Here is a 24,818-nt window from a genome sequence, read left to right as displayed (position 1 = left end):
TTTCACTTGGATTTGGCAGTTGTATGTCCACTGAATCACTCCATCTGTTTTGCAACCCACTAATAACAAAACTGTTTTATTTGAAATGTTAATTGTTTCTTTCTTTTTCATGTCTGAAGTGAGCACTATAGTATCATATTGATGCTTTTCTTTCTCCTGGAATTTATACAGGCAGGGAAAAGAAAAAGAAAGCTGTGAGACTGTGTGTGAACTGACTGTAGAGTGGAATGGATATTTCTTGCCTGGAGCATTATTTTTCGTAATAGAAGCTGTCAAAAATGAAGAAGTATCTGGCTCTTGTGATCTATAAATGTTGCAAATGCTGAAGGAAATCTTATAATATAATTCAGTCAGATTTTTGGTTAGATTCTAAACTATTTCAGTTGATGTAACTCACACACATTTGGGTTACAAATCTTGATATTTTTCAGATTTAAGAGTTGCTTAAACCTAGCTCAAATTCCAAGAGAAAAATAGAGGGGTTTTTTCCCTGTTTTGTTTATATACATACAAATGTGTATTCTTTCAAATTCACTCTCCTCAACAGATCATTAGGTTTGGATCAGGTATGAATCTTGTGTTAGCGGTGTTTTGTAACCTGAGATTTGAAATTGCTTTACACTAGCAAGTTCTCAGGCTTTTGATCCTATGGGGACTCCCAATTGAACAGGTTACTGATGAAGGCAGGGTGGAGATGCACCTTATAGATTAGCTGAATCAGGTTACTGATGAGTTTACCATGTACTTCATGGTGTTCCATTAGATGTTTACATCAAGTTTTTGGGTCTGTGCAATGTATCTTTTATTGCAATTGTAGTTATTTAAAACCTCCTTTCTTTTAATTTTGTGCTCAGTTTCAGTAAGTGTTGGTCAAAGTCATTCTTCTGTTTGTCAGAATCTCATACCAAAATGTTCTGCAGTTTGGTGGCTTGCACTCATTGGGTATCTGTTCTTTTTTTCTTCCTCCAAACTCCTCCATAAATCTTCAGCTATATCCTTTTTCATTTGCACAAGAGAACCAGGTGATCTCGGTCCCTTACAGAAAAATTTCCACTTCCTTTTTCTTTTTGTACAGAGGCATCTATAAATGGTCAGTCATTATTAATATGAGTCATTGCTAGACCAGTCTCAGAATGTAATGTTTTAAGCATACTATGTGAATCCTGCATCATCCTTTTTTCAAATTTTGTATGTAATATCATTGACATGATGACATGTTTTTATGTTGTTGAAACATATAATTATTTCAATATCATTAGAGCTCTTAAAGTTAGACCATATTTCTAAAATATCACTACATCCTGCTTATTTATTTAAAAGTATTAATAACATATAAGGAATCAAGACTGAGAGCTGCAATTTTTAAATCATATATACAATACCAAAGATCATTGGACTTCCTGAAATTCCTTAGCAATAAGTTAAGGTATTTCATTCAAATCAGAAGACTGTAGAAGTAGATGTGAAAACAATGATTGTTTTTAGTAGCTAATACCTGCAGAGATTCCTGCCATTTGATTGTGCCAGGTCACAGCCTTTATCCATAGAATCCCTGTATTGCACGTTTGTTTGTGTCAGTTTGTAAATGAATCTCACAGTGTATATGTAGAGGCAGAGCAACAGAAGCCTGAAAATTGAGCTTTGGAAGCAATACATAGGTGTATAATAGAAATCACTGAAGACATGAGAGTAAGATTAAATTTATCAGGGCATTTGGATTAGTTTACAAATCTTAAGGTTCTGAAATTAAATTATTAATGCATTGACAATTTTAAAAAATATACAATTTTAAAAACATTCCCCTAGATAGTTCAGTGCACATGAAACTTTTATTTTTCCTGATACAGTTGTCCTTTGACTAGTTTTGTAGGAGAGGAAATTGGCCTTGTAATTCATGTTGTTAATATATCCAGACATAAAATTTGAGCTTCACTTTCTAGCCATTGGAATAATCATTAATGATCATTTTTTATGATCTTTTCTTATTATCCAGTAGAAGAAAGTTACACATGCTGTTCAACAGTGTCATGACAATTAATTTCCTACCCCTTATAACTTTTCATGATTTTTCAGTTGAACTTTTCATGATTTTTCAGTATGTGAGGTTTCTGCTCTTGCCATTGTAATGATGAAAAATGGAATAGTTTCCTAAACCAGCAGCGGAGAGCAACATTTACAAAAATGCCCAACTGTCTTAAATGTAATTTTCATGCAATACTTTCTTCACATTCAGACTTTACTTTCTTAACTTTTGGTTTCTGTCCTTTAGCCAGTGATTAATTGGATGCTATGGGAACAAATCTCAGGACTATGACATCTCTGTTTGCCAAGGGTTAGCATGTGGCCTGTCATCTCGGGCCTATATTCTTGGTCTTATAAATGAATTTTATTCTAGCAGATACCTCCCATATCACTTTCAAAATGGAAAGCAGTTGTGTTAAGTTATGGGTTTCCAGTTTTTGACACAACAACAAAAAATAATTCTCAGGCAACCCCACTCCACCTGGAAACAAAAAAAGGATGAGAAAACAAAAATTGAACTGACTTGAACAGTGGGTATTGCTCACTAGTTTTTTAGTGGTGTGCATAATTATACCCTTCTGCTTACATGGTAAAAATAACATCTTTACCACATTTTCAGGAAAACACCATGTATGACAAGGTAAACTTTATGGAAGAATTATAATGTACTAAAAATTACATAAAGCTATCGACAAAAACTGGACTTCCATCTTTTTCTGCTTTAAATGCTATGCATGATGTTAATGTCACAGGATTAATTTCATATTTCTTTGACTGGGACATTGTGATCTGGTCATGTATTTTTTTGTAACATTTTTTAGGGCTATGCGAAGATTTGGTCACTGATTTGATTTGGAGGGAATTCGGCCCAATTCAGTGGCTGAATCTCAAAATCAAATCAAAAGACCCTTAAATCCCTGAATTGAATCAGAACCCTCCGAACTGATTCAGAGAGATTCAGAAAGATTCAATGATTTGGTCATAGGCACAGCTTTATGTTTTTTCTACATCCCTCAAGGGACCAGGCAACTCGTGAATGCTGAGATGCTTTGGTGGATGGAGCGTCCCAAAGGAGCGTGGGGAGGCCGCAGAGGCAGAGGACCCGGAAGTGGACCAGAAGCACTTCCAGTCCACATCCAGGTCCACTGGGGAGTCCACCCCCTCCTCCCTCCAGCTTGGGAACTGATGCCTCCGAATCAGCATTGCATCTTCATCTTTGAATTTGGCCAAATCGAATCGGTACAGTGATCTGAATCAACAAATTGAATCACTGTCCCCAATTCAGACTGAATCCAAATCGAATATGGCCCATTTTGCACACCCCTAATTATGGATGATTTATATTCTACTTATACAATGGTCGTGATCATCTTTGCCTTTGGGTTTGAGGAGGGACATCCTGTCCACACTGAAGCCAGTAAGAGTTTTCATCCTGAATCTCAAAATAATAGTGGTATCTTAAATGTGCAGTAAATCATTATCTAGCATTGTTTCTGAGATGCAGTCTTCTAATAGAGAAACATAAGCCTTGCATATCTGTTTTTAAGGGTTTCATTGGATCTCCAGGTGTAGCAGGACAGCCTGGACCTGAAGGAGAAAGGGTAAGTTTAATGAAACATTTATGAAATATTGATACATTTACTATTTTAAAACACGTTATCAGGTAGAGTCCAAGCAATGCAGAAATAAGAGCTCTTATTTCTGTAACTTTTTAAAAAGGCTAATGGGGGAAAAATCATTCTATATAATAATAAAACTATATTAGCATGAATTACATATATAAAATGAAAATAGTATTCAGGTTAATAAATATGCATTGATTATAACCAGAATCTTGGACTTCATTTAAAACTAGGATTTGGAGCCTATTTTCGTGTTATAAAATCAGTGGTGAAAATTTCCATAGGAGTAGCTTTATTATGTATATCAATAACATTTCTTAATTGCCAGCTCTGTGCTTAAGACAAAACAGCTGGTGACAATCTAAAAATAAACAATTGTGATCTTGAACATACTAATGCAATCAAGGAAAGTTATATTTTCACCTTTGTGAGAGAAAAGTCAGGCCCTGCTTACATAAAAATATAATTCAACTAAAATGCCTGGAATGAAGCGAGGTAGTTGGCTGTATTAGTCTGAAATCATGCCAAAGGTGGAAGAGATCTGCATCTTATAGACTGACTAAATCAAAGATGTATAGCATAAGCCAGTGACTCTCAACCAGGGTGTTATAAGATCCTTCAAAGGGTGCCACAGGAAGTGTAAAGAGATAGACAGATAGAAGCAAGCTCAGGCTCTGTGTCCCTAGGCTCCTCCCTGCCCCCACTGTCTGTCGCCTCTACAAAGGGGTAAGCCATATAATAAACAAATTAGGTTTTGAAATGGGGTGCTGCTGAACTTGCAAAATTTATGGAGGGGTACCTTAAGTCTAAGGAGAGGTACCTTGGATCTATAAAAGTTGAGAAATCCTGGCGTAAACTTTTGTCAGCTCAAGATGCTGTGAAAGGATGTGCACAGAGCAATGTGTTAAATTGAGAGAGTGATTTGAATACAAAAATTGGAAAAGGGAGGGAAGGGAGAGTGAGGAGGGAGAACTGCACTTGGAAAGACAAAAAGCAGTAAACCCATAAAGACAAGGCAGGGTCACAAAAGCTAATCCAGGTAATGGACTAAGAATCCGTAGTCCTTGTTTAGACTGTACTTAGAGAGATATCCTCCCCCACAACTTCCCTCTCTTCCTTCCCTGTCTTTTACATTCAAATCACAGTCTCCATATAATAAACTGCTCCTTGCACATCCTTTCACAGCACCTGAGGAAATGATCTTGGTTGAATGAAAGCTTATGTTATAATAGTTTTGATTTAGTTAGTCTATAAGGTGCAAATCTACCCAGCCTTCTAGAACGCAGAGATGACAATGTACATTTTCCGATCCCATGCTTCTCAATGCCTATAACAGGAAATAGGTACATTGTCTGATTTTTCAAGTCATTGTTTCTTATGGCTTTTTGAAATCTATAGGATGTATTAATAATATCAACTTTTAACTTACTTAAGGAAATCTAGATTCTTGGGCTTCTTTTCTTGTTCAGGGTATTCCAGGGCTGCGTGGAAAAAGGGGTCCCAAAGGGAGACAGGTAAGGTTTCTAAAATGTTTTACTACTTTTGTTGGCAAGTTTAAATGAATTCTATAATTTGCTTTATAAATTTAACCAGCTAAGGAAGTTAACATCAGTTTTTTCAGAAATGATATTATACTGTTTCTGTTGCACATACTGTACTGGAAAAATGACATTTGGTAAATTTAACGGTAATTCCAGATAGTTTTAAATGAAGAATTCTTAGCCTGTTGCTCTAATGACCAGTCTGTAATGGGAACACTCAATGCTTGCTACCAAAGGGTTAACAGGGCACAAAAATGCATACACAGATTTTTAAAAATTAATGTTAGTACAACATAGATAAAATATGCAAATAGCCCTCCCTCACTTACTCCACATTACTTACTCACTTGGTCACCAAAACTGGCCAGTGAGTGAGTGAGAACTGGGTCACATAACTCTGCAATGGCAGCACCAAGATGGGAAGAGGTTTCTTCACTTGCTGGAGCCCGGGGTAATACTATGACCAAAGTAATGCAATTAATATGGCACTCTGTAGTGAAAGGTGAACCCTTGTTTGCTTGCAGACAGGACTTTCTACGAGCGCCTCCATAGTTAAGCTTGCCAGTTGCCAGCTTCCAGTGGGAGGATCCCGAGATCCCTACATGCCAACTTTATGGAAATGGGAGATTCTCCCTAGCTTGCTCCTGCAGCCAGCCGGTTGAGGGCAAGCGAAACTCGGGAGCATCTGAACCCCAGGCCTCCAGGCTTGGGCCTGTATGTAGGATACCTGCCAAAAGATTTGGAAGTATCTGAAGCCCCAAGCTAAAAAGTTTGGGGTGAAGGATACTTGCCGGTTGTAGGGCCACATATGGTTCTTGAATGATTCAAAGGATTTGGAACTGATCTGACTGATTTGGCTAATTTGACCTGGGACACAAAAAAAAAATGTCCTTAAAAAAGCTCTTGGAAGGGGGATACTGGGGGGGATGCACCTGGGACCCCACCTCTCCTGCCCTTACCTAGGGCCTGCTAAATCTGGCCCTGGATATGGCCAGTATGGCTAAATCAAACGTTAATAAAGTTACTCTGGGAGGAGCTTAAGGAAATTATTTTCCTTTTGTGTTTCTGTCTCTCCTTGCTTATAAACATGCCTTGGCTCAGGTATTATATCAACTTGGACTTTTTATTAAAATCCCCTGTTCAGGTTGTTATCATTCTGTTTCATTCTGTTACATTAAAAGAAAACTATCACCAGAAGCTCAAATGCAGAAGGAAAAGTTGTTGTTATAGGACAAATCCAGCAGAATGCAAGGCCTCTGTGCCTTTTGAACACTTTTGGGGTACACATTTCAAATAGGTGCTGACCTTGGAGAAATCAGACCCTGCAAATTGAAAATAAAGGTTGTGAACAAAATAAAATGGCTAAGACTTGATCCCCTTCTTTTCAGCCTTCAGTTTTTAGGCCCTGCCTAGGGGTGCGTCTGGTGCATTGGGTTGCATGATGGAGGGTAGCCACAGAATTGTACTGTAGCTGAGGGGAAAGGGTTGAGTCTGTCAGTGGGGTACTTTGAACACAGTTTATGATATAATTTGTGGACCATCTTTATATGTGGACGTGGCTTTGCAGTTGGGGATACCTCTATACTATCAGTGCTATTATGGCATCCAGTAATAATTTTCTCCTGTTAGTTATGTGCAGCATCCTAGCTGGTAGGTAAGGGGATGGGGGGGTCTAGTCCCCTGTGTTTTCAGGCAATCATTTTTCTGGAGTCCTAAAAATATCCACTCCATAGCCACACAGATCCTGATGCCACAAATCCTAAAGCCACAGATACCTCCTGAAAATAAACCCCAAAACACCCCCAGTGCAACACAGATGAAAGGTAGAGAAGAAAAGAGCACCATTCATGCACTAGCCCTTCAATAGCATGAAAGTTATTAGGTTAATAGAATTTCAGTTGGAGGAGAACTATGTACCAGGCTACAGAGAAAGCAAAACCCTTTCCCTCAGTCATGTTCTGAGAAAGAGCACTTGGATACAAAGCAGATGACTTATGTTAAGTCTGGGAGAAAAGGAGGTAATGCTGATGGGGAACTTTGAAGATCTGGTTGAAATTACAACCTTTTCATCAGCTAAAGATGTGACATTTGGTGGGCAAGGTCATATTTAGTCTCAATCTCACTGGGCTGCTTCAGCCCACACACACAACAGTTCTATGTATTTTAAAACTAGCTTTCCATTTAATGCCAAATCTGTTTCTTGAGTCTGAAAAGAATTCCAAGACCTTAACTCTAATTTTGCCAAATCAGTGCTTTAAAGTTCTAGCTATCACTATGCCCAACAAAGCAAAACACTTAAGTACAAGTCTAAATACTTTGCTGAATTAGGGCCTTAGAAGACTGCCTGTTCCTTCAACCCTCACCAGGAAAGCTATGCTTGACCAAGACTTGACTGTCTACAGTAAATTTCTCAATATTGGGCAAGAGCATTCTCAGTAATGGAATGTTGACTTCAGGGCTAGGGACAGACATTACATATCAACCAGTTTAAGTGATCAGAAACTGGTTTAAACGTGTAACAGAACAGATGTTCTGTGCTCATAAACTAGTTTGAAAATAGCTGAAACTGATTTAAGATAAACTTGGTTGAATGTAGTATCAGACTTAACTGATTTGGTTCAAACCAGTTTATGCCATGTCTGTCCCAGACCCCTTGCTGGTTTAAAATAAACCAGACACCTCCAGCATCCTGGCATGCCCTCTGAGCTGGGTGGGGCTCTCTGCTCCACAGCAGGGCTGGCCTCTCTCCTCTGCTCCCTGGCTGGAGCTCCAACAGAGACTTTCAGGCACAGCAGGGTCTGCCTGGCTTCCCCCTACCCTACCCCAACCCCCTCGCTGCTCAAGCGGGAAATCCCCCCCCTCCCTCCCATCTCCCACAGCAGGGACCCCAGTGTCATGGACCCTAGGCATGTGGTATGCTAGCTAATGCAGACATATGTGTGTCTCCAATTTCACTGGGACAGGCAGATAGAACAGTGACCACTTAGGATTGTTTGGAGCTAATCAACAGGTCAGCCTAAGCTGTTCAAGAAGAATTTGAATTAATGGAGAGAGACTATTGTTTTGCTGATGAGGTGATAAACACTGTTATCAGCTTCCTGCTGGCTTGCTTGCCTGTCAGTTTGCTGCAGACAGTATAAAGAAGCAGGGAGGGAGATTGAAAAGCTCTGTATCCTCAATGGATGCATGCACTGCACCTCCTTCCCCCCACCCCACCCACTTCCCTCAGAGTGTTAGCAGGGGGCTAGGCACTCCCACCCCTTGAGCAAAGAGTGGGGGAAAAGCCTGGGATGGTGCAGGCAGACTTCCCTAATCAGAACATCCTGCCAGGGCCTGGCCTGGCTCCTAGCCTGAGCCACTGCAGGCATGTGCCTGAATTTCCTCAGTCCAGAGAGCATGTCTGTCCGGTTGCAAACCAGTTCAGCCTAGCCAGGTTAGACTAACCTGCAAAGACTGAATCAATTCAAGCTCAGGCTTTTTGAATGTCTGTCCATAGCTCAGGATTTCCCAGTGTCAGAAATGCAAGGCCTAGTCTTCTGGTTCAAGTGCAATGCAAGACTCATCTCTTTTCCCTGTAGTAGGATTAGAAAAGATACAGAGAGATCATCAGAGATGCAAAATAGTTTTCATAGCAGGAGGGACTAAAAAGGCTAGCAATTTAATGTGGAAAGGAGAAGGCTGAGTAGAAGAATATGATAGAGGTCTATAAAATAATGAAGGGTGTGAACAAAGTGATTAGGGAACTGCTTTCACCAGCTCCCAGAATGCTAGAACCAGGGGGCATCCACCTCCTCTTCTCATGTCTGTTTCATAAAACCCTACCACTGCTGGGGTCTCCATGGAAACCAGATGGAGCAACACGGGCAGGGTCTGCTGGGACATGGAGTACGCCATAGACCTGATCCAGCCCATGGGCCAGACTTTGCCTGCCCCTCCTCTAGGTATACCCAGTTAAATGCTCTTCTTCTAAAGCATGTATTACTTGTCATATTGGATTCAAGATACTGGGCTAGATAGACTGACCCATTATTGTATTTTTCATGTTTCCAAGCTTTCCTCCAATAAAATTAATGGAAAAAGAATGATCTGATAACTTTTTTTTGGAAAAAGGTAAATATCAGATATGAATTCAGTTTAGAAAGCAGTCAAAGGTTGAGAGATAGACACAAATGTCTTCTTCTAGGTATATGTGATAGAGGATTTTTTTGTTTTCTTTATGTCATGAGAGTCTATGGTAATGGACACATTAGAAGGTATCCATATAGATAGCTATTTTTATATCACTATCATTTTGTTTACTGTCTGAATGGCATTTTATTTACTATAGCAATCATCTGACACAAACTATATCCTTAATATTTGAAATGCTACCAGTTACCAGAGTAACAGAATAATTACAAATATTTATCATATCCTTAGTAATATAACAAATATTATTAAATTTGCGAAATTTTGATTACAAAGATTATGAAGTGTAGAATTGTGTGTCTTATAAATCAGTTGGATGCACAGTATATATTAAGAAATACATATTTTATTCATATTGTATGCACCCGATTTCTTTCCATAATATCTTTGTTTTATGAAATTTGGCCAGTCCTGTAATCATTTAAATGTATTGTTAATTTTGTTACATAAGACACAGCATTTTTTACCATATCTGTCATATTTAAGTTATCTTTCCCTTGGAGATACCGGTTTGCACTTTTCCAGCCTTAATCCTCTTCCAATTTAATGTGGGCAAATATCATTGATGTGCTGTTTGCTGCCATTTCTATACCATCAAGACATTACAACAGATCAGTCTCTGCAGCTTTGCAGCAACCACCTGCCTTCTGTTTTTCATTGCTTTCCTGTCAATAATGTGATTTTCTTTACAAAGAGTTGAGTTGACCCTGGGGAGCCGAACTTGTGTGTAGGACTGCTGGACCACACCAAAGCCTCCCAGGCATATGTGGCTCTTTTACTTGGTTAATGAGAACTGGATGAGGACAGCACAGTGATATGATTCAAAAAAAATTAAAACGATTTGTGCTCCTTTTCTATTGGCAACATCTGAAGGAAGTAAAATAGAATCTATAAGACCTTGGGAGGGAGCAAGAGAGGTCATGGCTGGAGGAACGCAGCAAGTCTCTCAGTCTACTTTCATAGTCCCCTCCAGGCAACAAACGTTAAATATGGCTCAAAATAGAAATATGGCCAATTAGACTCCATCCACATCCTCATAATAACAGAGGATTGCTACTCCTCCTAACTAACCCCTGAAGTCAACACTGAGAAGGTGAATGAGGAAATTCATGCTTCATTTATGTTACTGTTTCAGTCTCTAGCTGTAGACACAGCAAAACAACTGTGCATTAGTTTACAGTGGTAAGGAGAGCTTTGCACCAGAATGATTAGAAATTTAGAGTTTAACCTGGAGCAGTGCTTCACTCTCAGATCTTCCATTGGTTTCCAATACATGTGCTGCATTGAATCTGCTGTCTGAAATACCTTTCAGTTTTTAGGAAAATATTATAGGCACTGGAGAAATGTGGTCTTATGGTAGAGGCACAAAACTGGGAGTCAGGATAACAACATTCCAATGGATACATGCATCATATTGCCCTCATAAAGGCTTAGGAGTGTGACTCTGCCAGTCTTACCTTCAAAGGAAGTTATATGATTGCATATTAGATGGAATTTTGGAATGAGAAAATCAATAAAGGTGTGGTTTGTAATGGGCATCTGCAATATTTTTTTCCTCTCTGCTGGTGTCATCTAACTTTTCATTACCTTTAGATGATCTGTATAGAGATTTTTCAAAGGAGCCTAAGGGAATTAAGTGCCAAAGGAAAACTCATGTATCTGTAGGCTTCTTTGAAAACCCACCTCAGCCTTAGTTAAAAAACAAATAAAAAGCTAGTTGTTTACTCTTGCAAAATTTCTTACCATCACAACACAAACATCCTGCGATCACTGTGGTTTTATAATATGTCCCTTTTGTTACCAGGGTTTTCCAGGTGAATTTGGAAACAGAGGACCCCCTGGTCCAGATGGGAGTCCTGTAAGTATCAAATTGCTGATTGCCTTTGCAATGTGAAATCTGATGTCATTAAAATTTACACTGACAAAACCTGACAAAAAATGAAACATAATATATAACCCTGACCAGAGCTTTTACCCTAAAATGAGAATTGAGGATGTCCACAAGAAAACTTGCTATTGCTAGGTGCTAAGATAGGTTATTGGTTGGAAGTAGGGGTGTGCGAAATGGCACCGTTCTGTTTGAACATAGGTTTCGACGGAACAGCATTTCGTTTTCAATTTCATTTTGATTCGAAACCACTATTCCATTTTGTTTCGTTGAAACAGTAATACTATTTTGACACTGTTTCAATGTTTCACCCATAGGCTATAATGAGGAAGCTTAAAACAGCCTCTCTCATCCGGCAGGCAGATCAGGGGCCCACAACCCCAGGAGGGCTGCGGGGGCTGTGCCAGTCCTCCCGGGGTTGCAGCCCCCAATCGGCCTGCCAGATGACGGAGGGAAGCTGGGTGCTGCTACCTGGGGTTGGGGATCTGGGGAAGGGAACTGAGCCCGATCACTCAGTTCCCCTCCCCAGCACTGGGATCAATCGAGCTAGGGAAGGGAACTGAGTCCGATCGCTCAGTTCTCCTCCCCAGCTGGGCTGAGTTCCCCTCCCCAGTGCTGTGATCAGGCTGGGGAAAGGAACGCAGCTCAGCTGGGCTGAGTTCCTTTCCCCAGCCTGATCATAGCGCTGGGGAGGGGACTCAGCTCTATTGTAGTGCTGGGGAGCGATCGGGCTCTGTTCCGTTCCCCAGCCCTATTGCAGCACTGGGGAAGAGCACTGAACCCAGGCTCAGTTCCCTTCCCGTGGGCTGCAATTGGCTTCCCACAGCCTGGCCGTGGGAAGCAGGAAGAGCCAGGGCTGTGCTCTCCGCTGAGCTGAACCACATGGGGTTGCAGAGCCGCTGGAAGCGCAGCCCTAGTTCTCTCCTGTCTCCCACCACCTGGCTTCTTCGAAATTTGAAACTTTCAAAATGTTTCTGCTAGCCTCATTTTATTTCAAAGCTGTTTTGAAGCCCTTTGTTTCATTTCAGTGTCGCTGTTTCAAGCTCAAAATGAGTCAAAACAGTGTTGAAAAGAAACAGCCAGCAAAATTTCGCACAGGCCTAGTTGGCAGTGCTATAAGATCCTGGAAAGCAAGGAGCTCCTAAAAGCTGCTGATTGCATATAGCTCCCATTGGGAGCTGCAGGCATTTGGCAACTTTGAGAATTAGCCTGTTCCTGTTTAAGGCTAAGTAGAAAAAATAGATTGTTACTAAAATTCTGAATGTCTAAGGTCTTAGGATATGAATTGCCTTGGTATAATTAAATCAGAGTCTGATTTGTGTACCAGGAAATTGGCTTTTGTATGCTTACTTATTTGCTAATCAGAATGCTTGGGGAAGAGATCTCTTTTATTAGACCAACTAGATAGTTGCAAAAATATATATATTTGCAAGCTTTTGGGCGCGCACACCCTACCTCAGGCATAGGAGAGTGCAAAATTGTAAAATTTCTCTCTGGTGGAAATGAAAATTCATATTTCACAGGACAGCTGAAAGATAGTATAAGATCTCGTGGTTGGAAAAGCTCATTTTATGCAAAATAGGCTCAGATTAAGGTTGGAGCAGTCTGTTTACCTCGGAGTTGTCTGGTGGCAAGCAGGATATTGAATTATGCTTCTTTCTTGTTATGATGATTCATACTTCTTTGCTAGGTTTTCTCTTTGAACTACTACTGAATAAGCTTCAGACCAGACTTTAGCTAGTCTACCATTTAGTAAATAAGCATTAGCAAAGTGACTGATTTTTCGTTGGTTGCACATCTTCAGCCAAGCTCTAATGAGCAACGCTCAAAATATATGAGTTGTGTCACTGTTAAGGTATTCATTTTCAAAGGAATTGTCTTGCTCCATTCCCAGGTGACATTGTCTACAGCTCCCTAACCTGGGTTTCCCTTGACATAAAAGAGTTCCCAGAATATAAAGGGCTAGGATAGTTGGCTCATCATCAGTACCTTTCCCATAGGCAGAGAGGTGGGGGGAGGAGTGGCTGGATTACAGTTCTTAGCTTCTACATGGTCCCTTGGGAACCACTGCCAGTTGGGGTTCAGGGGCTGTTCTAAATAGGACTGAGGGCAGGAGGTAGGCAGGGAACCAGGGATCTTGTAACCAGCTCTTTGAGGAACAGCCCTCCTCTACTGCATCACTTGGAATCTCACTGAAGCAGAGACTCTGGTCTCAGTAAATGCTGCTGGTCTCATTATTTCCCTGTGGTGCCAGCATTTTCACGCATATTTTGCCTTTCTGACCCATGGAACTAAACGATTTGGGTAATGTAATATCTTACATTTATGCAGCACTTTTCACCTGGAAAGCATTTTAAAGGCTTTATAAATTTAACCAACTACTATACAAGTTACGCACAGGGGTCAGTTCTTCCTTACTTCCTCCCACACTGCCACCTCCCACAGCAAAGCAGATGCATTCTTTTCAGAAGACCTGGAGGGCTAAAGCAACACTTGAATGGAGACAAATTTAGAAAATCTAGATCTTAAGTTATAGACTTAAACAGCACAAAGAACTACTTTTAGTGCCAAACATTTGAAAATGAGTTCCTTCTAATCTGCCAAGACAGCTGCTGATAGCACTGACTGCTTGACAGCCAGCCCAAACCCCACCCTGCAGGGCTTGTTCGGGCAAGGTGCCAGACTTGCAGCTGCAAGGGGCTTAGGTCAGATTGCAGTGCTAATGTGATATGTACTGAGCATACTCTAGGGCTGGTGATGTGGAGCAGGGAGCTCTGGGGTGATAAGAGCTACCTGAGGACTCAGGGTATCTTCTCTTTTTCTCATCTCTGGCTGGAATATGTTAGATGTACCCACATTCCTGCCCTGGTCTATCTAACAGAGTAACAATATCGACTGTCCATTCAACCCTCGCAACCTCTGAACGATATACATCAACTCTGGGGAAATTCCCTGTCCGTGCTGTGCTGTGGGATAGAGCCCTCCTTATTGGTGGTGAAAAGTGGCTTGGAGAAAGTGAATGGGTAGTAGGAAGAGGAAAAAGGCACTCTTTGAATCTTGGTTCTGACAGCTGGAGGGCTCGATAAAGCAGCTTCACATCGGGCCCAGATTCACCTTCGTGAAGACCACTCCAACTTTCTGGTGGGCAGTGATGCACTGAGCCCTGGATCTTATTTTCATCACCCGGCAGGCCATGTGGTGATTAAAATGAACATACTGTGACTATCAGTGGGAAGAATGCAGCCCTGGGAGGCTAATAGAGTCTATAAGGTTTCAGTCTACCCCACCTTCTCATAGAGATTTGCCTGCTCTGTACAGGGTATGCAGTCTTTGTGGCTAAGTACTGTTGGCCACAGGGCAATAATACGACCAGAATGGATTAGAGTGGACTTGGTAGCTTGTTACATTTCCTAAAAATGTTCACCGCATTTTATTTTCTTAAGTTTAGGTTTTAAATAAAAATCCAGCTGTAATAAAATGTATTTCAGATGTGCAGTAATCTTAGTTGCTTCCTGGCTACATGTTGTAAAATTTCATGTATTTCGGGCCCTGCTGCACATTACATTTAAGACATGATTAACCAGGTAATCACGTCTTAAGTTGTAACCCAGCCACATGTTAAATCAATTAATAGTGTCATAAAACAAGGAATAAACCACAAAGTTTTTCCACAAAAAATGTGTAGTAACTTTGTGACTGGTTCCTATCACACCATTAATTGAATGTGTGGCCAGGAGTGCTCCCACAGCTGGGAGCCCCATCAGCTGATATGGGCTCCCAGCCGCAGGGGTGCACCCGCCATCAGCTGACAAGGCTCCTAGCCGTAGGACCTTGCCACTTGCTGGTGTGGGGGCACGTGGAATGTGATCCTGGGCTCCCCCTGCACTGGCAAGAAGGAGTGATGGGATCCGATGCTCAATCCCAGTCATGCTTCCAAACATGCATGCATGGCAGGGCATGAAGCGAGATCATGTGGCTCATGTATCAGATCCCATCGTATCTTACCTGCATTTTCTGGCAGGGGCCTCAGGGTGATAGAGACTATTGTCTATCATCATCTTTAAAAGACATCTGTACAATTTTTTAAAAATAAAGCCAGTTCCCTTTTTGACTTCTTAGTGATGAATAAAGATGTGAGCAATGTAAGTGTGCTTTTTCTCCCCCAAGAAAAGCTGCTTTCCTTAAGTTTGTTTCACCTCTTTTAAAATCTTGGAATGTCATATCTAATTTGGTTTTGCGGGGTTGGGGTGGTTATGTCTATAATGCTAAATCTATTTCCAGGTCTCATATCTTAATAAAAAGGTTTTAGAGAATATGTCTTTTATGTGCGATGTTAGTTACAGTAGTTACTCTGCAGGCCCTTTTTCTATATCAGAAACAAGCAGGCACTCCAGTTTTTTCTTTGCAGCTCGAAGAGTATCCTAAAATATTAGATTAAAGTTCTGATTGTCCCAAATTTACTTTTTTTAAAGGGAATTGTTGGTGGTGTAGGACCTCCTGGATTTCCAGGGCTGAGGGTGAGTAAACATTCCCCCCGCCCCACACCCCCAGCCTTTTTTTTTTGTACTTCATTAAAGCATTTACATTGTGTCCCTTTGCCCAAAGTCTTAATAATAAGTCTCAAAATTGTGAGTTTCTGAGATATTATTTAAAACTATCTTCATTTCAGTGACCTACCCTGAGTATTCTGGTATTATCATTTATATCAATGCTCAGAAGAGGTGGAACATTTCTCTACTTACTGCTGATCTGCTGAGTTGGATATTTTAGTTTGAAAATATTAAATTGCTAGTTTATTCCCCCCTCTCATTTTTACTTTTTTGTTAGGTACAGTATTTTGATATATGTAACATAATGAAGGTCTGTTACTTAATTCAACTGTAGTATGTCTGCTGAATGTTTAAAAGCAATATCACATTGAGCTAATTCTTGTACACTGTAAATTTTTCTATTTTCTATTACTGAATACATTCTTAGTATAAGGGTGTAGGTTGTACCCGTGTTGGTCTAAGGACATAGGCAGACAAGGTTCTTTGGGTGAATCAACCACAAACCCCCCCAAAAAACATCAGATTGGACACCTCATAGTGGATGAAACCCTAACCTAGACCGCTACATTACTGCTTCAGGGAAAGAATGAACAATGAAATAATCAACAATACACACTACCATAACAACCCCTCTCTACCAGAGAAAGAGGGCATAGAATCTCTAAGATCTAACCTCCAAATAGTAATAAAACCAGCAGATAAAGGAGGAGCTGTAGCCATCCTAAACTGTGAAGACTACATAAAGGAAGCCAACAGACAACTCTCTCACACCACCTACTACAAAGAGCTACAAGAAGATCCTACTCATCTTTTCACCATGAAACTCAATAATACCATCAAATCATTTCTATCAGGACTACAAGAAAAACTATAGACCTTGATCCCCCCCACTAGCCAACCCAGGGACTTTTTACATGCTCCCTAAAATCTACAAACAAGGGAACCCTGGCAGACCTATCATATCCAACCATGGGACCCTAACTGAGGAAATACCAGGTTTCATTGAATCAATCCTAAAACTGCTTGTCACCCAAAGAGCAAGTTTTGTCCAAGACACTACAGACTTTCTAAGGAAAATTAAAAATATAGACCACCTTCCCAGCAACACCCTCCTAGCCACCATGGACGTTACCAGCCTATATACCAGCATCCCACACCAGGATGGCATATCTACAAGAGCAAGATTACAATTCAGAGTACAGACCCAAAGATATTACTGACCTTACACACTTCATACTCACACACAGCAATTTCACTTTTAATAACCAACACTTCCTCCAGACCATGGGCACAGCTACGGACACAAAAATGGCCGCACAGTATGCCAACCTTTTTATGAGCCACTTGGAAGAAGAATTCCTCAAGGACTGCACCTTCAAACCCTTACTATACTTAAGATATATCAATGACATCTTCATCATTTGGATGGAAAACCTGCAATCTGATTGAGTTCTATCAGAAACTCAACAATCACCATCCCTCCATCCGACTTTCTCTAGAATACTCCAGGACCAACATCTCCTTTTTAGACATTATGATCAGCATCCATAATGGCAAAATACTGACCTCATTATACAAGAAATCCACAGACCTGCACATATCTGCACAGAACCAGCAATCACCCTAAACACGCCAAAAAAGCTGTGATATACAGCCAAGCCCTCAGATACCACTGAATTTGCACTGGGGAGAACACCTCGGATTGCCACCTCATCAATCTTAAAAAGACTTTCACCCAAGAAGGACACTCCTCCAGAGAGAGAGATCACACATTTGAAAGAGCCACCAGAATACCACATTGGGTATTCCTGTACAGAAGAAAACCCCCCACGAATCGCACACCACTGGTTATGACATATCACCCATCCCTCAAACCTATACAGAAAATCCACAAACAATTGAAACCCATTCTAGAAAGAGACCTTATTCTTAAAAAGATTTTCCCAGAGCCACCCCATCCTAGCCTTCAAACAAGCACCACACCTCACTAACCTCATCACCAGAAACAAACTTCCTCAGACCCAGAACACACTGAATGGATCCAGACCATGCCAGTACAAGAAATGCAAAACCTGCCAACACATCTCCACCACACCCACAATTACTACACCCAACACCAGAGCCATCAGCATTCCTGGATCTTACAGCTGCACCTCCAGAAATGTAATATTTCCATCCAATGCACCAAATGCCCAGATGGAAAATATGTAGGAGAGGCCAAACAACAACTGTGCACCTGAATGATCACACACTGGAAATCTGTCAAAGACAGAAATACCCAATTACCGGTGGGGGCACATTTCTCACACGAAAACCACTCTCTCTCCAATCTCTCCATTCTAATCCTCAAAGGAAACTTACAAAACACTTCTCAGAGACAAGCCTATGAACTTCACTTCATCAACCTCCTAGATACAAAAAATCATGGACTAAATATAGACATTGGATTTGTGACACATTATAACCTGCCTAACATCTGACTCCCCAGGTACCTCTCCGCTATCCATGCCCCTTCTCCCCCACCCAGCCTGTCTCTTAACCACTGACTCCTCAATCTACATCTTCACTGACTGCCTGTCTTGTATGCATACCAGACCAGCCTCTGGCTTCTTTAGATTTCATTCCATCCAGGAAGAACACACACCAGCTGCTGAAACTTCCTCAGCCTGATGAAGGGTTTTTAAACCCGAAAGCTTGCTTAATTTTTTTCCCAACAATTTAAGTTGGTCTAATAAAAGAAACGAGATTCACCCAAATAACCTTGCCTTCTTAGTATAAGTATTTCTTGACCATAATGTGGATGTGACCATATTTCTACAGTGTCCCACCCTCCACAGAATAGATTTATGAATATCATGCTGCCTTCATGAGCTTCCTTAGCTCAAATGATAGCCCTTCATACTCTAGTTATGAAAATCGCCAAATGACAGTGTCAGAGCTAGACAGTGTCAGGGTTAAATAATCAAGCACACCTAGCCATATGGAGGAGTAGGGGTGTATTTATTGTTTTAGTTAGGAAAGCCTAGAATCATTTTTTTGTCTGTTTGAGGTTTTAAGTTCTAAACCATTCTTGATATTTTTGCTTCTTCAAAGTATGGTCATCTAAATGTGTTTTAAGAAATATGCTGCAGTTGAGTTCTTATATTCTTTAACTGTTATTGTATGTTTATAATACAAAATTAAAATACTTATATAAAAGTACATTATCCCTGGTTGATTGAGGTTTGTCATCGTAGTATACAAGGAACATTTTCTTGGCAAACGAGTCCAGGTAGATACAAGGTGCACACACATTTTTACTTACATGAGTTGTCTCATTTGAATCAGTTATGCAACTCAGAATGTAACAGTTTGCACTTTTGCACATTTGCTTTTGCATTACAATTTGCTTTTCTCTCTCTTACTGTAGCTTTCTCTGGAATTTTGCCTTCAATAATTTAACAGCACATTCATTTAAAAATTGTTGACAGCCTGTTTTATGTTATTTCTGATTAAGAAATTGTAACACATGATTAAGATGTAAACCTTCCAGCATAGACCTGTTAGGAATTTGCCATCTATGACTCAAGCTGTTGTCATTTAAAAAGGTGAAAGAGAACCTAATGGATGTGTACACTGTATTTGAGTGTTAAACATTCCCATCTCCTTGGGAAGAGGTATGTATCTGAAAGGGTAGGTTGAACATTTTTGTGTCCACTGATGATCATCTAACATTTCTAATAACAGAAACTATTAGGGGATGATAAATAAGCCTGTGCAGTTGTATTTTCTTCAGTCAACCAATAAGAAAGGAGTGTAAGGGGTTTCCTGACACCTGGAATACAGAAATGGGGGGATTACCTTACCTAACAGGTATTTGGAGGGGTTGGCTCCATATTCACCATGCTCTGCAGGACTCCAGCTGCATAAGACTTGGTTTTGTTTGATGCCTCAATGCAACTCTTCCTTTTCTGCTGTTTATACCATGGCTTGAGGTTTCAGAATTAAATGTCATTTTCTTGGGTTGACATCATGACACAAACATAGTGCAAGCCTGCTGAGCCTGCAGTGTTCAGGTTTGAGGTAATAATACAATAGGAGCAGTTCTTTACCATGTCTACACACTAGGGGTGTGCAAAACAAGCCCTATTTGTTTCGAATCAGGGACAGTGATTTGATTAATTGATTCAGATCACTGTCCCCAATTTGATTCGGCCAAATCCAAATCTGAAGATTTGATGCTGATTCAGAGAATCAGCGATTCAGACATAGACACAGCTTTAAATGTTTTTTCTGCATACCTCAAGGTACCAGGCGCAGCTCCTGAATGCTGCGATGCTGGGGCAGATGGAGCATCCCACAGGAGCACAGGGAGCCCCCCCACGTGCTCGGCAGCGAACCCACAAGTGGACCAGAATTGCTTTTGGTCCACTTCCAGGTCTGCTGCTAAGTGTGCTGGAGACCCCCCTGCGCTTCTGTGGGATACTCCATGTGCCCCAGCATAGCAGTATTCACGACCCACCTGCTACCTAGAGATATGTAGAAAAAACATTTAAAGCTGTGTCTGTGTCTGAATCACCAAATCATTCCGAATCGATTCAGAGAGTTCCAATTCTATTCAGAGAGTCTAAAGGGTCCTCTAATTCGATTCAGATTCAGAGATTTGGCCATCGAATTGGGCCAAATCTCTGCTGAATCAAATCAGGGACCGAAGCTTCACACAGCCCTAGAAGAGTCAGGGCCTTGTCTTACATGTTGCTTAGCAGCAATCATTTTCATAGAGGGTTTGAGGGTAAATATGCTTTATCAAATAGGAATCCTTCATGCCTCTCCAAGTTCCTCAGAGTTCAAAGCCATGCTGGAGAACATTATTCTCACTTTTAAAAATGGAAAGGCTTCAGCTGGCTCTTATATTAACCCACAGCTCTGCCACTTGCACATGTTAAAATATCTACATGAGGATGGCCTGTTTGTAGACAAGAAGGGCTTAAGCTGTTGCCCGATCATCTGTATTGTACTCTGAATTGCAGGAAAAAAGGCTTCCTATAGGAATAGCTACTATTTTGCTGATGCTATAAACAGGGAGAGAGAAAATATCTTGAGTTAAGATTATATGGACAACTATATACAAACTAATAGAAGATGACATAATTAGATTACAGTCTATAAAACCATAAGGAGTTTTCCTCTTGGCTTTTTTAGTGTAGCCCTGATTTTTCACTAAGGCCTTAGGCTGGGTGTACATTTACTCTATGTATATATGTAGCATACAGGTGGCTTATTCTGTTGCCATCCACTGATGAGGTCATCTGTGAGGATTTGGAGTGTTGTGGCATAGGAGGTTTTCTTTGGTCAGTACCTTCACATTGTGTGTATGTTATAATTCATGGTGATGTGTTTGAAAGCTACGACGTTTGTGGAGAGATAAAAGTAAATCGGTAGTTTTTCAGATGGATCACAGGATCATAAAGAAGTAGGGCTGGAAGGGACCTCACAAGGTCATCTAGTATAGCCCCAAGCTCATACAGGATCATTCCTGACTAAAGCATCCTAGCCAAGTGGCCATCCAACCTGCTCTTGAAAATTTCCAGGAATGGAGATCCAACAACTTCTCTCGGTAGCCTGTTCCAATACTTGATTGCTCTCATAGTCAAAAAGTTCTGCCTAATCACCAGCCTAAATGTCCTGCTGCAACTTGGGTCCATTGCTCCTAATCCTGTCTTCTTTGGCCACAAAGAAAACCCCGTCTCCATTCTCTCTGTAATCATCCTTCAGGTATTTGAAGACTGATATCAAATCCCCTGGCTATCTTCGATTCTCAAGACTAAACAACCGTTATTCTTTCAGCCTGTCCTCATAAATCATGTCTTCTGGGACTCTAATCATTTTTGTCCTTCTTTGCTGGACGTTTTTCAATCTGTCCAAATCCTTCTTGAAGTTTGGGGCCCAAAACTGGACAGAGTACTTCAGGTGAGGCTTCACCAGAGCTGAATAGAGTAGAAGAATGTGCAAGTGACACTCCTGCTAATACAACCCAGTATGCTGCTGACTTTTTTGGTAACATCCACATATTGTTGGCTCATATTCAGACCATGGTCCACTGTAGTCCCCAGGTTCTTCTCTGCAGAACTGCAGCATAGCCAGTCGTTCTCCACTCTGGATTTGTGCGTGCATTTGTTCCATCTCAAGTGCAGGACATTGCACTTGTCCTTATTGAATTTTATCTGGTTAATTACAGGATATTTTTCCAGTCTAACCATATTGTGGATCTTAGACCTCTGGAGTGTTTGCAATTCTACCCAACTTGGTGTCATTCACAGATTTGCTAAGCATGCAGTCAGTCCCATTATCCAAATCATTAATGAAGTTGCTAACTAATACTGGACCCATGACAGATCCTTGGGAACCTCACTTCATAAGTCTTCCCAACTAGACATTGAGCCACTGGCAATGACTACTTGTTGAGCATGATAATCCAACCAGTTATGTATCTATTTTACAATACTTTCATCTAGTATGCACTTCCTTACCTTATTAATGGCTTTAGGGGTGGGTGACCTCGCCACGCCAACCCAGGTCAGGGGGGTGTCAGCCCATGCTCACAGCAGCACTCTCCCCCCACCCCAGGCAGGAGGTACAGTGCCCAACCTGTCCCCCGCCTCCAGCCACTGCTCAGGAGGAGCTTGGCCAGGTACATGCAAGTGGGTGGTGCCGTCTCCAACCCACCCACCTTGATCCCACCTGCAGCAGCACCACTAACTTGTGGGGGTAGTGGGGGTTAGCAAAATACAAGTTTTTCCAGGGTGCCATTTTCCCTAAGTCTGGTTCTGATGGGAATGTTCTGGGAGATAGTGTCAAAAGCCTTGCTAAAATCAAGGTATATCACATCCACTGCTCACACCCTCCATCTACAGAGGCTCTCACCTTATCATAGAAGGAATCCAGGTTGATGAGATATGACTTGCTGTTGGTGAATCCATACTGGCTCTTCTTGATCGCATTGTTCTCCTCTGTGTGCCTCAACTAATTCCTTAGGAACCTGCTCCGTGATCTTTCCAGGTTTTGAGGTCAGACTGACTGGTTTGTAAGATCCCAGATCTTTCTTCTTCTCTTTCTTAATGATAGACATTCTATTTGCCCTCTTCCAATCATCTGGGACCTCACCTCATCTATGGTTTCCACTTCATTTAGTGGCAAATGTGCAGACAAAAATGTGCATGAAGGTATATATGCCATGCTTGTGATAGCGGACTGCTGATCGCTGCTACTCAAAATCTGAGGGGTAGCCAAAATGGTGGGGAAAGGAGTGACATTGTGCATCTCACACGCAGCTCAATCAAGTGAATCCTACTTGGTACATAAGGGGCCTTTCAGATAGAGAGATGATCAGTTTGGAGTCGAAAATGACTCATGGCATTCCCTCTAATTTCTGAACGAGGATTTAGAATTAGTTCAGAATAGATATCTCCAGGGTGTATAGCTCAGATTTTGAAATAAGATTAGTGCAGAATAGTAAAGGACATGGGGATGTATCTTAATCTCTGCTGTGTACTGCTCTGTGCTGCTCAGCCTGTCATTAGATATCTCTATGACAGTCTCAGTGGTGTGATTCCACCTGCTCCCAGTGACAAAAGCTATTCCAGAGGTTGCAGTTGGTTTAAAGTTTGTTTGTTTGTTTGTTTTTTACCTGGGCCCTTTCAAGGACTGGCAGGGCTTCAATGACACCCAGGAAAAATTCTGGTTGACTCTACTGGAGTTCCCAGGAACTCCTCCCTATACTATACCCACAACCCAAATGTGGCTCATGCATTAAAAGCTATGATCTGGACCTCACTTTTTATATCAGATCTAGTTCAGGCAAATGCCCATTGACAGTGAAGACGGAGTGAAATATTAAAGGCTTATATTTGTCCACAGCTGTTTAATTTTAATGTTAACTTACATTATGTCCTAGTATGTTACAATGTAATAGAAATGCAATATTAATTCTGGCTGAAGCCAACAGTAATATGTTCACGTTCATGACATATGTTCAGTCTACCTATGTACAAGTTAAAAACTAAGTACTTTTTTGTGTTTGTTCTCAAGAGGAATGGTAAAGCAAACAGCAAGGGAAATTGGTTCTAAATTCTTAAAGACTTCCTTCCATTAAGTCTTTGGATATATCAAAACTCTTGATGATTCAGTCTCTCATGAATTATAAGGCCATAATTGTAGTAAGATGTGGACTTGTAGTAAACTAGCTACTGTAATTATCAGATCACAACTTTTCTATTCAGTTTTTATTTTGAAACAGTAAAAATGATGAACTAACGTTGATTTTTAAGAGGCTAACCCTTTTCCTCCCTCATGATATACACATTTGTATATTCAATATGCTAGACTCTTATTTTTATGTTCAGCATTTCAGTAACCAGAAGCATGCTTTTCTCATTTTTTCTCATGATAATGTAAATGTTTCCACATTTTGCATATCCTGCTTAGAGTGTTAGAAGGGGTAATCTGACAGTTATGAATTATTGTGTATACTTCTGCAGATTTAAAGTATGGTTCTGCTCTGAAAAACGGCTGGTTTAACCAGTGTTTGCCAAGTGGTAATTCAAGGTGTACCTGCTGACTTGAACAATAAAAATAAGTTTTATTTCCTTGTTGCTTCTATTAGACTTGCAGAGCCAACACACCAACAATGAGTTTTTATTTCTTCTTGCGCATCTGTCGATCCATCTAGGTTCCATACAGCTACACCTATGCAAATCCACTTACAGCAATAATGGTACATGGGTGTTGCCTCCAGCTGAGGCCATAGTTGAAGGCATGTAACTATGTCTGAAACTGACCAAGACTGTTGTGATATTTTCCCGAAATCAAAAAAAGCCCAAACCCTATAAATGTTTTTCTGAAACAAAATGCAAATCGCCAACCAATCACATAATAAGAAATCACATCTTCATAGACATAAGGGACGTGTCCAAATGAGTGCTGCCGTGCGGTATGTGGTGCCGCAGACACATCTGAGGTGGGTGGGAAG

At 40.8% G+C, this 24,818-nt stretch overlaps 1 protein-coding gene across 2 annotated transcripts in view; it reads left to right on the top strand.

Moving 5' to 3' along the window:
• COL24A1 (collagen type XXIV alpha 1 chain) overlaps window positions 1–24,818 on the top strand; it is a 301,453-nt gene that overhangs the window by 95,875 nt on the left and 180,760 nt on the right. Inside the window, exons 10-14 of one of the 2 annotated variants that reach the window (XM_019501555.1) lie at window positions 2,642–2,662; window positions 3,570–3,623; window positions 5,114–5,158; window positions 11,178–11,231; window positions 15,734–15,778. In XM_019501555.1, coding sequence (XP_019357100.1) covers window positions 2,642–2,662; window positions 3,570–3,623; window positions 5,114–5,158; window positions 11,178–11,231; window positions 15,734–15,778 — 219 coding nt within the window. The remainder of the gene's footprint in view (window positions 1–2,641; window positions 2,663–3,569; window positions 3,624–5,113; window positions 5,159–11,177; window positions 11,232–15,733; window positions 15,779–24,818) is intronic. The other variant, XM_019501556.1, reaches the window with a different exon arrangement.

The sequence above is a fragment of the Gavialis gangeticus genome, unplaced genomic scaffold (assembly GCF_001723915.1).
Source record: "Gavialis gangeticus isolate Ggan-Ray unplaced genomic scaffold, GavGan_comp1, whole genome shotgun sequence".
In the NCBI taxonomy this organism is placed as follows: Eukaryota; Metazoa; Chordata; order Crocodylia; family Gavialidae; genus Gavialis; species Gavialis gangeticus.
Note: the sequence above shows the minus strand (reverse complement) of the source record. Positions and strands in the feature narration are given on the sequence as shown.